This window comes from Rhipicephalus microplus, chromosome X, assembly GCF_043290135.1.
Source record: "Rhipicephalus microplus isolate Deutch F79 chromosome X, USDA_Rmic, whole genome shotgun sequence".
NCBI lineage: Eukaryota > Metazoa > Arthropoda > Arachnida > Ixodida > Ixodidae > Rhipicephalus > Rhipicephalus microplus.
Window position 1 is genome coordinate 312,683,048 of NC_134710.1, and position 14,483 is coordinate 312,697,530.

Below are 14,483 nucleotides of genomic sequence, written 5' to 3' on the forward strand. Positions count from 1 at the left end.
CTCACTTAAGGCGTTTTTATCTAAACTAAAGCGTGACCATTTAGACAGATGGAATTCGTATTTTTTTTCTTTTCTATCTGTTTTTATTCGTTCATATCTCTACGCGTAGGCTACAGCGCTCGCTCTTTTTGGCTGCAAAATCAGCGTAACACGGGTAGTGCACTTCCTGAAAAACAGGAGGCAATGGCATAGATCGATGCGATTTGCGACGACCTGAAAACACCTGGCAAAAGTGTACCTCGTTAGCCATTCCTCGCGCACAACGCAGGTGAACTGTTTTATTCATTTTTTAACGTAAATTGCAGAAGAAGGCGGAAAGACTGATAGAAATATTCATTTTCTTTTAAATTCATCCAGTGTTTTTGTTCGTCTTTCATTTACTAATGCGGAAGCCCTGAAATAAAAGCGGAAAGAAAAACAGAACTACCGATGTCACGTATCGCGTAATAAACAGGAAGCGACTCTGGTACTACCGGCAGCTGCCGTCACTGTGCGACACGACGATCCCCATTGAGCTTGTATGACATTTAGAAATGCGGTATAGCAAAAAGACGTGCGAGAGAGGACAACGTTCGTACGCAGCAGCAAAAGACGACAAATGAGTCACGAAACACACGTCGTCGTAGCCGGGCTTACCAGGAGGGACGTTATATCGCGATTGTATAATGCCCAATTAACGACAAAAACGAAAGGAAAACACGGCAACCGAAGCGCGTTCTACAAACCAGGAAACGGTCGACAGACTCAATTCGGCGCTCTGAGCGGGACCGCCTTTTTCGTTCTCGCAGCGCCAGCTTCCTCGAATGTTGACTGCCATTCGCGGGTGTCGCAATGGTTTTCTTCTTTCGGCCCTTCGAAATTATTATAGAGTCACCAAAGCTGCTTACTTCAGTAGTGGCGACGATTCTACAAGCGCAACAGTTTCGCCTCAGCATGGCGAAAAACAACAACAGTGGATTCTATATCGTCTACCGCTGTAAAGGTGTTATGCGCGCTGCTTCGAGTCGTAATGAACGCCAATACCGGAAGAGAAAAGCGCTTGGGCAGCCTTTATCAACTTGGGAATTCGAGACGCACGCGCACGCCGTATATTTCCGCATTGCAGCCTGTATAGGAGACAATAAATGCACGCGCAAAGGCACGAGAACAGGACAGTACCAGATACGGTGGCATGTATGAAGCGTGTTGCACGCCCGGAAGAGTGCGCCCGAGAGCGAAAGATTGAAACAAGTGCTGCCTGGCAAGAGATCAAGAGACAAGCAAGAAAACTGCTTAGAGGAACGAACATGCAGGGACCCAACGGTCGGCGTAAGACAAAAAGAACGAGGAAATGTCGCCGGACTGGCCGCTTAGTAAGTGGCGCGGAACTCTCATTCCGATTGTCTCGCGCTACAGACCCTTTCCCTTTACCGGTAACCGGGCTGATAAGTTGCGCAATGACGACACGCTTCCGCGATACGCTTCTGCTGTAGTTGCGGCCGCAGCGTATGCGCTTTCGCTGCTGTGCCCCTCTTTCTCGCGAGGTCTTTAATCGAGGTCAAAACGACGCCGGCTTCACGCTTATCTCTCGGCCTATTGGAAAAGCGTCGTTGCGTCACTGAAAGAAAGAGAAAGGAAGCAATCGCACGTCCGGAGCCTCGGATTCAATTAACAGAGACAAGGCGAGGTTCGACTGCTCAGGGCCATTTTTAACCTGCGTCACGAATTAATTAAAAAGAGAGCACGTGACACATTGTGGGCTGATTTAATCAGAGCACAACGGAAATTTGGGACCACTCCACAAGTAATTTACAGTGCGTGTCTCTTCGGACGTTTAAGCATTCTGGAGTCAGATGCGCTATCGTTGCGCCACCGGGTCACACGTTTAAGTATTCGAACTACACCTCCTATTTTATAGCAAAGCGGCGTTTGTAGAATGTTTTGGTGGGGAAACAAATCGCGTCTTCGCACAGCCTACGGACCATCGAAAAGGACCCAAAGCCTTATGTCACCACAGAATAACCCAATATAAGCATGATCCTGGTTTGCGTCATAAAAAGCTAGCATATATCCTCCACGCCGGGCTTTTTCTGCACTTGTTCACGCGTATAACGAAACCAGCGTACGGTTTGAAAAGAACACCGAACTCCCAGGTTGGACGCCTACTGCTGCCCGACCCCTTAACGTAAGCGGCTCGTCGAAAGGATGGAGTAAATAGTTTTCTCTCGGAACAAGCCAGCCGACGCTACCGGCAGTTGTCGATAATTTTCGGAAATTCAAGGGTTTTGCGCATGACCACAAAACCACGACAACTGCTCAGAAAGTAAGAGGTTCTAATTTGTAGGACGCCACGTGTGCGTTACAGGGGCAACAAGCGACAGCGATAATCACAGTCGTGCTTGGTTAGTCTGCAGCAGCGCGTCCTCTATTTTTCAATGCCAGCCAGATGCGCCCGTTCCAGCCGTTCACCATTCCCTACTCTAGCCTTTTTCTGCTCTCGCCCTAGCCTTCCCGTGTGCAACGGCGTGTGCTTTGTGATCATGCGGGTGAAAACCCATCATGAAAGGCCTGACGGTGTAAATCATATTAAGTAATTTTTCATTGAGTTATGTGCAGATGCGTGGGGCGGTGCCTTGCATTCTTCGTGTTCGCAATACTGGCCGTCACGCTGGCGCGGTAAAAGATACGGTGTTTTGAGATAGCACGTCGCCGTTCATGACACTATGCGGGCAACCAATGGGGAAGTGTCACCGCAACGATATATACTGCATGATAATAAGGGTTGCAGCGCGAGCATGAATGTGCTAGAAGAAACAGACGAAAGTCGAGGTACGGAACGCAAAGAGGACATGCGCTGCGCTGGGATGCGACGATGGCATTGCTTCGAGCCACAAAAAAGGAGCACGAAAGAAGAAATCTGACATACATATGATATTGGAGTGGTAATCATGTCTGTCGTATTTCCGGGGGAAAGCACTCGGACGCACGTGTGACGCTAGCAGCGCTACCCATCATGTAGTGTCACATCACGACCACTTCCTGGACAGACGGCTTCCGTCGAGAAGCGCTTGTTTAACTGGCATTGAAAGAAACGAAGGACGCGTTGGTCGGCAGCGTTCCTTCATTGCCGAGGCCCCTGCGAACATTGTCTTCTGTGTTAGCTGTTTCCATCGCCATTCAGGGCATATGCATTATACACGAGGAATGAAGTTATATCCAGCCCCCAAGCTTGAAGATATGTCGTTTCGAAGTTATGCCGTGGGACACACATTTAAGCTATGTCAATCGTTGATGACGTGCTGTGTGCTGTTTGTCCTCCATAAAGAAAACAAGGAAAAATAACGTTGGGACAGCCCACACAACCCCGATGTAAAACAGGCTGAAGCCAACTAAAAAATGAGTGGCGGAATTTCCCAAATCGCCTTTTACAGAAAAACGCGTGAACTGTAACCTATAGAAAAAGCAAAATGGGCATTCAGCTATAGTAATGGAAACACTGGTAGCTCCTGTATTGTCCACTAGTTGATTGTGCGCATCCCACCGCAGCCTTGATACCTAAACTACGACGCGATTCCCGCGCGATAGAGTGGATCAAAAGAAGGTACGCGGGCCAATTGGGACAAATGGAGCGTATGAATGGTAGGTTCGAAAGAAGGTACGCGGGCCAATTGGGACAAATGGAGCGCATGAATCGTAAGGTCCGAAAGAAGGTATACGCGGGCCAATTGGGACAAATGGAGCGCATGAATCGGCGAAGCGGGCCTGCAGTCAAGATTGATGTATTCATGTTCTCGAAAGGTGACCGTGTCTGCCTCTATCGGCCACCTACCGACTCGTTGGTTTCGCGTTTACGCTAGCAAGTGAACCTCGTTGTGACGTCACTGCCACAGGACGACGTCGGTCCCCAAGAGAAACACACACTGATTGAATATGAAGAGCTTTTTCATCCGTTTTATTCTCTAATTCTGCGACGCGTGAAAGGCACTTAGATTAGAGAGCGCGAATGACAATGTCATGCACCATAGGTGCGCTGGATTTTAAGAACATGTTAACATATAACAAAAAGCAAGTCCGAAGGGTGTAAAAGAATATTGCCATTTTTCCTGTCTGGGACACCTGTGCTGAGCAAAGCCTCTTCAATCGAAAGGTTGCCATTGCGCCCACACATTGCATACACACAGGAAAACTATCAGACAGGGGCTTGACTTTTTGGCAAGTAACAACGAGAATATCTCCTCTTTTCTTTTTTTTTTAAATAAAGCACGACCTGAGACTATTGCCGCAGCGAGTACAATATTGCAGATACCGAGCTTCATGATGACTAGAGAGACTACTGTGAGCGCTTGAACTGAGCCCCATGCTCAGTGAAGTAAACGATACACCTCAGCTCAATGTAACCTTGGCAAAAAATAAACACTGTGCCATCTTTCCGGCAGAAACAAAGAAACAACGTACATAGCTAGGCAGTCGGCTCACGCGTACAACAATCGCGATGTAGAAATAGCACGGGAAATGGACTCCCAGAGTATGACCTTTCGCATTAGCGCCGATCAACGTGTCAACGCATTCAAACGCGAACTGGAGAAAACAACTGTTGACACAAACAAACGTGTCTGCTTCTCAACCACAGCTTTTGTTTATCTGTCTCATCCTACTTAAGTGTAATAGAAGCAACTTTGTTCAGGTTATTGGGTTTCGTTAACATAAACATTATGTTAGTGTTTGAGGCCGCAATTTGCAGATCACTGTGATGTCAAAAACTCTATTCTACGAGTCACTGTCTAATTACAATATTAGAGCATTAATCATTACCGACGAGTGTTTTTTTTTTTTGCTGTATGCTGCAAACCAGCGCGAAACGTGTGATTTTTGATCTTAGACGAGATCTCAGGACCATGATCTTATATACTAGATCTGCAAAAGGCTAAAAAAGTGCTGCGGTGATTCCCGAAGGATACCAACCGCAATTCGAGACAAAGTTCCGATAATTTCCTTTGAGTCGGCGATTTCTTCTTGCAATAACTTGACTTGCCAGTAGCCAAACGAATACAATTCCGCTTAACGACCCCTGTTTCGAGCATCATGTCGGATAGATTTTGGCGCCACTCTTCATGCTGCATCTTTCACGTGTGCGTGTGCTGAAATGTCGAGCTGTGATTGAGAAGCACAACGAATAGCAGGACACAGACATGTGCTGCCCTTAACAACGAAGGAAAACGTAACAAAACAGGGAAAAAAAAGAACTCAAGCTGCAACGCGACTGGGGACCACAAGTCTCGTAGCGTAAGTGGGGAGCTCGAGCCAGCGTGGCACAAGTGCATCTTCGCCGCTTCCCACTGGCGTTGTCTTCATCCAAGGCGTGGTATAAGCACCGCGTCCAGGACCACTCCTTAGAAATCTGTGCCACCGTCCCCTGTGGGAAACGAACAATTTTATTGTGAACAAATCACCGGCAGCGGAGCTTTCTTCTGCAGTACAGTGCCTATTCTTCAAACAATGCAATGACGGTTATAGCGAGTGCCAGACGGTTTCTCCCATGTTTAACTCGATTTTAAATTCGAAGTATTTCTTAGAGAACTTCGGCGAGTTTGACCGCATATATCTATCCATCTAGCCACCTACGACTTCTAGCTCCCTTCACCGTTTAGATAATCGGATCTATACCAAATTTGCTATACACGACGTGACTGTATCACGAGCATAACTGACTAGGCATAACATGCAGATTATGACATGTAAGTCATGAATTTAATTATTTAGATGCCATGGTCTTGTTGTTCCTGCCGTGTTTTCGGTCACGTGTGATGTGGCAAAACTGATGTGGTATGAAATGACTGCAGGGTGAACACAAGTGACCGGCCCTTGCGTGCCACATGATCGTGAAATGCGTTTCATGTAAGAACATGACTACCGGTCCTTGCGTGCAACATGATCGTGAAATGCGTTTAATGTAAGAACATGACTACATGCCATGCTCGTGATGCGCTGGTGGCCGTTTCACTAGCTTCACATATACCAAATTTGGTATTACGTGACGTGAATGGACGACGAAGGTAAATGACACGTCCATACATGATAATCATGATATGCGCGTGATGTAAAACTTAACCACTTGCTATGCTTATAGTGTGCTCAAAGCCGTTTCGCTACATCTACAAATACCAAGTTTGGTATCACGTGACTTCAATAGACGACGAAGGTAAATGACACGTCCAAACATAATAACCATGACATAGAAGCTATGTACAGCATAATGCACGTGCACCTCTTAAGGTTGCGGTGATTTTAAAGGGACATATCAACATTCCTCATTGGTGCTTCGCATATCATTGATTCCAGCTGTACGTGGAATCTGGGAAGTTTTTTTTTTTTTAAGTGGCAATGAGTGCTTGCCCTCTTGGACATTCTATGAGTAGGTTCAGTTGGAGCAAACCTTCGGTATACTGTATGCACGGCCACTTGGGAATATTAATTCATAAAAGAGAACCAGTTTATTCCTTTAAATGAGCTGCCGAAGGTCATATAATGACGGACAAAGGGGGTATAAAGCGTCGAGTATCAGGAAGCGAAACTTATACTGTGAGAAACAGCATGTGGGGATTCGTGAATAATCGTAGAACCTAGAATTAGTTTGTCTAACAAGTTTCACATACTTGTGAACTGAATTCGTTGAGCAAAATAATTAGAGCTGTTGAAGAACGGATGACTTGTTAAATAAATTTTCAGAAACATGCGCCTTCAATTCTAGGCGGAGAGTGGCCACAATGAAGCATAGAAGGCTTGACAATTGTAGGTTTCCTAAAATATTGGTAAGATTGAAAATCTAACAGTTGCCGTTTTTTGTAGCCGGAATGTTTAGTACATTCCGCGCGTGTTTAAACCTTTGAAAATGATGTCAGATGGTGAACTACATATTTCACAGGGGATTCGCCCCTGCCGGAAGCATTACGCTATTTCAATCTGTGGTTTAGCAAAAAAAAAAAAGTTGCAGGTGCAGTCATGCTCCGTCATACGCCTCGTACACTCAGTTTAGTTGACGGATTGTCACTCCGAAAGACAGTCATTTTACAACCCCGGTTTCATCGCTTTTTAAGAATGGGACGAGCAGCCATTTTTTTTCGAGACTGGAAGCAATGGGCACAGAACAGAGCATTCTCACCGGTGTTCTCTCCCGTCATGGCTTGCAGCATCCTGAAGGACCTCGAAGGGATGCTTCCGCCGGTGTACTTGCGCGGATCCGGTTCGGCCTCCTGTTGCGAAGCCGGCACGTTTGGGTTAGGGAACACCTTCTCGGGATGGGGCACGAATCCACCCTGCCCTTGAGGGCCAGAGTAGCCACACTCTTCGGCGGGTCCACCCAACTGGATGGTCATCTGTGTCGTCTTGCGTGGTTTGGGACCGCCTTGTTGTTGTTGCTGTTGACGTCTCTGGTCAAAAACGGAAGGCGCTACGGAGCCTGCGTAGAACAATAGATTGGCAAAAGGCAGCAGTGAGCGCTGACATTTCTGAAACTACGATTCATAAAAAAAAAAGTTGAATAGTCCAGCTGGCTCCTTATTGAAATCGTCACGTGTCTCTGTCAGTGTACTCTCAATTTTAGTCGGAAGCATTCCCATTATATCGCTGCAGGTGTGCGCTGGTGGAACAGAAGCGGCACGTGATAATGAAATAGAGGTCGATAATACCCACTTGCATCAGCGTTATATGTACGGGGGGTAGTTTTAGTCAACTCCAAATGACGACTCTCGTGTAACGCTGTTCAGCTAAAAGAGACCGACCATGACATGGCAAGCAGGTCAATTATATAGAAGAAACAGAGGCAACTCTATTCAACTCCAACTTCGTATCTTTCTATATGTATATGCTTGAAGCAGGACACAACGAGGATAGCTATTCACAAAAACGTCTAAACAGCCGCCACCACCCAACTGGAAGTAGTATACGCTGAGTGCAGTCAAAGACCACTTCCACTACGGCTGTTTTCTACGTGACATCCTAAGCATTTGACAAGTCAGCCCAGCCGGGTACTTTCGGGTTGAGAACTGCGCCAATATCAAAGCGTCTTGGTTCTGAAATGACACAACACTTCTGTGGGGGCACGCCAGTTCCTATTTCACCTGTCAATCCCCGGCGGCCACTCCCGCATGTGCAAACAAATGCAATTCAGTTACCACTCAGCTTCGATATTCCTCGACTTAGCTAAGCTATTCGTTGTTTGAGCAGCTCTGCGAACTTTGTGGAGTTTCTTTTTTTTTATTTTTCTGCTCCCGGTTACAATGCAATGAAGAAGCCTCAGCACGGGACCCTGGCATGGGTGATTACCGGGTATCCGACACCAGGTGTTTCTCAGGACCTCAATAAAGTTCTGTTTCTGTCTGTCTGTCTTCCGGTTACACGCAAAAGAGTATTGACAGAACATTTCTAAAATGTTGTCAAAGCATTACTGGAGATAAACATAGTACAACGCATATACTTCGAAAAGCGTGCTACAAACAGCACACCAAAAGACCAGATTCAAACTGGCCAAAGAAATCAATAAAAGTGAGTATAGCGAATTACGCGCTTTCATTTACTAAATATGACGTTGGGCACGCAGTAAAAACATATAGAAGCAAACTTATCAGTGAAGAACGCGAAAATAACGCTCTCATGGGCGTTCTGTTTCACCAATAGATTTTCATCAACTGTCTGGCATTCAGAACTCATTATATCACGCATACGAAAGTAGTTTTTACTGGTGGCCCATAGCACGATGCTTCACCAACCGTGGCTAATAAATAAACAAACAAATAAATAAATAACAAAATAATTAAATTAGTGAAGAAAGAAAGGAAAAAGAAAGAAAGAAAGAAAGAGTGAAAGAAAGAAAAGAAAGGAAGGAAAAGAGAAAGAAGGAAAGAAGAAAAGAAAAAAGAAACAAAGAAAGGAAGAAAGGCGTATTTGAACCTACATACAGCCTTTTTTGAAAACAATTGTCTAGCACCCTCCACTCTTTGTTGAGAGCTTTATTTAAGCGCTGCTTAGTGGCGCACCTCTACTCATGATTCGACGCTTTTGTATGTTCGCATATAGTAACGAATAAAGTGCAACAACGTCATCAGGCCGCTTTCGGTGCGTGACTTACCGCAGGGGTCTCAAACATGCGACCCGCCCACCTCTCACTGGCTGCCAGTGCCACCTCAAGGAATAAACTTTGGTCACTGCTAAATGATATTGACATTCTTTTCTCACTTATTCATATTAATAACGCTTTGTTTGGGGGAGCATCAGAGATGGGGCTGGTATCAATGATTTTTTTTTTTTGCTGAGGCATGTACCACAAGCGGTAACCATGAATGTTTTGAGACATTGCCACAGAAGAAAAATTCTTTTTCGCAATCATTTTTAGCCATTCTGCAGAACGTGTCGATTGTATATACTCCTCAAAACCTACGTCAATTCTCCGGCAGATATGGCCCATGACCGATAGTTTGGATATAGTAAAAACATATACCTTTCAAATATCTACGCTAGCTGACATTTTATTTAAACAAACACCCCCCCTTCCCCCCACCGTTTCGATTTTCTTCCCTTTCCCGGCCCTTGTCGGGAACAGATTTCAGGAATACGGCCCACTAGGTCACATGAGTTTGAGACCCCTGCCTTACCGCGGGTTATCATGTTATGCAGCATTTCGATCATGTGCTGCTCCATATAGATAAGAGATGAAAAATACTTGGAAGACAAGATCAGTCTTGACGGAACGTTGGCCCCTGCGACAACCTCTGCTCAGAGGTTTTGTGATCTTGTTAAGGATCAATCTTCCCCTAAACTTATGCCCTAGCTGTTGCTACCTATAGGTATAAGAGTACACGAGAGTACACGTATACTATTTGCATTCCTTTAACTACAATCCGAGGCATACACGCCTCACTGCAATGCTCTGCGTAGTACCGAGTATGTGCTTTTTTTTCATGTCGGCATGTGTCACTCCGTTATGCGAATAAAACGCGCACAAGAACAAAACCTGCATCTCGCATAAAGCTCGCTGCAGAAAGATTCCATCATTAGCTTACGAACGCTGTGTGTATATTTTACAAGGGCAGGCGTTTTATGTGTATATATACTTTTTTTTGTTTCAGACGCCGCAAACATAGGCGTTTTCGGCCGCGTCGTATGTGGACGAATACATAGAAATGAGCAGCGAAAGCTCACTACAGCAAGTGTTTCAAAAGCAGGGACGTCGGCAGTATATAGATGCGTATGCGTAGGAGTGCATAGTTGAAGGGGCGAGTGAGCGCTCGCTTGGTCACCTGTACAAATATTGCGCAGCTAACGCAGCTATCGACTATATTTGCACAGTGGTTCGGCATAATCGGTGTTACTCGGCCTTATAGCAATCGTTAAAAAAAAAAGAGCAATAGGCTTCGTGTAAACACGCCAGTGGTCAGCGTCGTGTTCTGAGAAGTGCAACATTTAGAGACTCCGCATGTAGGCGAATATAATGTAGCATATGGTGTGTTCCAGTTGGTATACAAAGGTGCGCTACACCGAGAGCGGCTGCGAGACGCGGAAACGAGAGGCGAAGCTAAAAGCAAATTATTTCTGCCAGCCGAGTCAATGACGAGGATCGCGCGGGCCTCGCCACTGAGGCGTAAAAACGGCGCGAGACAAATTACATAAACGCACACAATAAATTCTGAATAAAAAGAGAGACAAGAACAGCCTCGGGTGACCGACATCAGCGGCTGGCTCGCAGGACGAGGCGGCGAAGCGGCGGTCGGGCGCGAATAGCCTTCTCGATCAAACTTCGGGACAGCTGGCCTTTTTCTTCTTTTCAAGACTGTCGGAAGGTGCCGCCGCTGCCCGTGATGGGCGCCGTCCTTAGCCCCGATTTGCCACATAGATTCGTGGCGTGTGTGCTGAAAGACACCTGCTCGGAAACGCGAAGACAACAAAAGAAATGGTTTTTTTGTGGGAGCGAACCTTCTCCCTTTTTTTGTGCGGCCCAAACAAAGGACCCTCAGCAAGTGTTTCCACGAGGAGAATACAGAACGCGGAAAAGCAGCGCGTGTGCAAACAAGCGCACACGGGAATAAGCCAGGGCGCGCTAAAAGGCAAACACATGTGGTGCGGAAGATGTGGAGAAACGCCAGCGGGTGAGGCAGCCGTAGCGTTCCCATTTCTCCCTCTCCCACCGATGAAAACGAGGAAGGAAGAAAGTGGGAAGGTTTCCTAGCACCGCTATAACTGCATGACACACAGTTTTTAAATAGCTGAGTTGGTTACATTAATTTTCTCAGCCTTACTCATCTCAAAAGTGCCGAGTGTTTTCATTTCAAGGTTTTACAGAAAATGTACTTGGCTTTTCATTAGTTTTGAGCGTCGGTTTTCGAGAATAAGAAGTTCGCTTCTTCCTTCCACGTCCTTCTTATCCTAACCAATGCACGACATATTGGTAGCACGATTCCTCTGCCTGAAGTCTCGACAACCAGTATTACCGACTGATTTTATTCTGGACATTTATTTTTTACTTTTATAATGAACCTTGCGTAATTAAATTTGATCATAGTAGGCTCCCCCCCTCCCCTCATTTATTTGCGGAAAATAGAAAAGCTACTAGTCTCGTTGAATGTACCCTTTTTTCAATGGAAAGGGAAGGATAGAGAGGTGAAAAGTGTTCCGGATAGATTTAACTGCGCGCCCTGCTGTTCGCAATTTTGACATCCATCCGTTAGAGACGAACTCGTATGCACGCTCCTTTCTTACTTTTTTCTGAAAAAAAAACACGCTTGTCTATTCCTTTACTTCAAATAGCTGAGCTACTCTTTTTACTTATGCCAACAAAAATAAAACGAAAAAAAAAGCTTCCTGTTCACAAAACCGTCCAAACATACAGCTGAAAATACACGGCGCATTGTGTTTAACGCGCCATTCAAAGCTTGTTAAATGCGCCACTGTACAATCCTGTTTTAATAGCTGCTTTATGAAGTTCTGTAACCACAAGGTTGATTGATTGATACGTGGAGTTTAACGTCACAAACCCACCATATGATTATGAGAGACGCCATAGTGAGGGTCTCCGGAAATTTCGAGGCTTTTTAACGTGCACTCAAATCTGAGCACACGGGCATACAGCATTATCGCTTCCATCGAAAATGCAGCCGCCACAGCCGGGATTCGATGCCGCGACCTACGGGTAAGCATCCGAGTATCTGAGCCACTAGACCACCGCGGCGGGGCTGTAACCACAAGGTTGCAGGCAGTTTTCTGGACTAGGCCAAGTGCTTAGCAAAGTCACGTTATACCCAGTAGGTATGCTGAGCTCGGTCACAGAAGGCTTAAGCAGAAATATAAAAAAAACATCTAAAAGCAGTAATGGTGGTACAGCTAAAAAAGTGGCCCTCTTGCCAAACATGCACGACATTTCACACAATTCTAGAAGAATCGCAGGAAAGGGAAAGTCCGGGATGAATACGGTCTTTTCCGCTCCCTAACGTCTTCAAAAGTTATGTAAACGGGTCAACTCAAAAGGTTACAGTGTAAACGCTTGTCTCATTATTCATTGAACATCTTTTGTAAACTGTGCTCGTAACGTTGTTTATGCTATTCCACTTCCTAGCATAAGAACCCATGTTGGTCAGACCGGCCAATGTATCAATCAGAAATTGTAAGAGCATCATTATAAAAACACGAAAATAATCATAGGTCAATTGGGCCGTCATTGCCGAAATTGTGGATGCAAGCCCTTGTTAGAAAACATGGCAATCCTATTCAAGGCACCTGGCAAGATTACAAGAGAGATTATGAAGGCGTATGAAATTGCGAGATTAGCAAACATGTGTGTTAGCCAACCTTTTGTATCGCTTCCTCAGAAAAAGCTTCACTACCTTAATATGTCGCAGCGAAATTAATTTTTGCTATGTCGGGATAGTGCATTGTACACGTGCTCGGTTCAGCAATGTGAATCCACAAAACTTTTTTTGTTTCTGTTATTTCCATGCTCGCTCGTTATATATTTATCGGTTCGTACGAAAATAAAAGCTCCCTTGAAAGTAGCACTCTGTCTGTGTCTCTACTACGTCCTTGTCTATTCACACTTACTCCCTATTCATGAATGGTTAGAGCTTTGGCCGCCCTCATAGCAGCTTTATTAAGAAATACCTACAGTAGTTAGAATATGCCAATCACTACAAAAGCTCATGGAATACATTCGTTTACAAGGAATAATTTAATCAGAATTATTACTCACATATTATGTGGAACGTCCTTGTTTTTTGCAGTGTATTTGAAATGCCTTTCGCGCAAGTTTGCTGTTCTTTTTTTTTGCTATCAGCAAGCGCTTACGATTTTGTGATGGCGAAAAACTGGCCTTGATCGAAAAGCAACGATTGCATTCGAACGGAGTTGCTACATCATCTTGGTTCTGGGGCTTGGCTCACACGCTTTTAGCACTCCCTGGATTCGGTTATATAGAATATCTGCACCTCTACAGCTCTTTACAGCATACAGTTATTAAGTGAATCTAATGCTTATGCAGTGTACGCTGCTACATATATATCCAAACGAACAGCCATACCACGATTGTTGCATTAAAAATGTCTGTGCGGAATACCGCATTGATGTGCGCTTGCTAATGTTTATTTAAACTTAGGCGCAAGAAAAACACACAAAAACATCAAATAGTTCCCCCACAGTTCAAAGACGTGGAATATTGTTAAGCTCATGTGTGTATACGCTCAATGCTCCGACACACTATGCAATGCGTCCAGTAGAGCGAGCGCCATTATTCGCTAACGACCGCTAATCCTCTGCCAGCAAGCAGCGAAATCACACGTATTCTATTCACTCCTGCGTACGCTCTTTTTCCCTCGGTTCCGTTGGGTCGTTTCACGTACATCGTTTCACCAGCAAACGAATTCTTACTGAATTCGTTCGGGGGCGGAGCGATGCCGACGAGAATCAGCATACCGGTGAAAAAGCGAATATGGCCGGGGCCACCGGCATCGTTAGCTCATGCGCTGCGCTTCGCGTCCGCGCAATATGCTCGCCGAGACTCACCGTCGTCGCCAGTCATCTCCTGAAGCATCTTGAAGGAGCGAGAGGGGATGTTGCCTCCGCGGTAGCGCGGGTTGATGGTCGTGTCGTCCAGCTCCTCCGGGTGGTTGCAGTACTCGCGGATGTCTGCGCCAACCATCAAATGTATGACGCGCGACGCGTCGAAAACACAACGTAAACAGCGTGCGGGAGTGAGGAAGACTTTTCACGAGACATATGTCTATCTTGCCGCTATCTCTGACACAGGGTGTGTCTTCTGCAGTAACATAACTGTACAGCCTCAGTTGTTTAGTAACATTAATATATGGTACATCAAGCGCCCAAACCACTATGTAAGTATGAGGAGAGACGCCGTAGTTGATGGCTCTGGAAAATTTGACAATCTGGTGCGCTTTCACACGCACTGACATCGAACATTACACGAGCCTCTCACATTTCGGCTCCATCTAAATGCGACCGCTGTGGCA

At 45.6% G+C, this 14,483-nt stretch overlaps 1 protein-coding gene across 2 annotated transcripts in view; it reads right to left on the bottom strand.

Annotated features, from left to right (window-relative positions):
- Positions 1-5,153: 5,153 nt before the first annotated feature.
- LOC119184751 (uncharacterized) overlaps positions 5,154-14,483 on the bottom strand; it is a 77,772-nt gene continuing 68,442 nt past the window's right edge. For both annotated transcript variants that reach the window (XM_037434042.2, XM_037434041.2), the window contains exons 7-9: positions 14,020-14,142; positions 7,139-7,435; positions 5,154-5,392 (exon numbers count right to left, since the gene is read on the bottom strand). In XM_037434042.2, the coding sequence (XP_037289939.2) occupies positions 5,370-5,392; positions 7,139-7,435; positions 14,020-14,142 (443 nt within the window). In that variant the 3' untranslated portion in view covers positions 5,154-5,369. The remainder of the gene's footprint in view (positions 5,393-7,138; positions 7,436-14,019; positions 14,143-14,483) is intronic.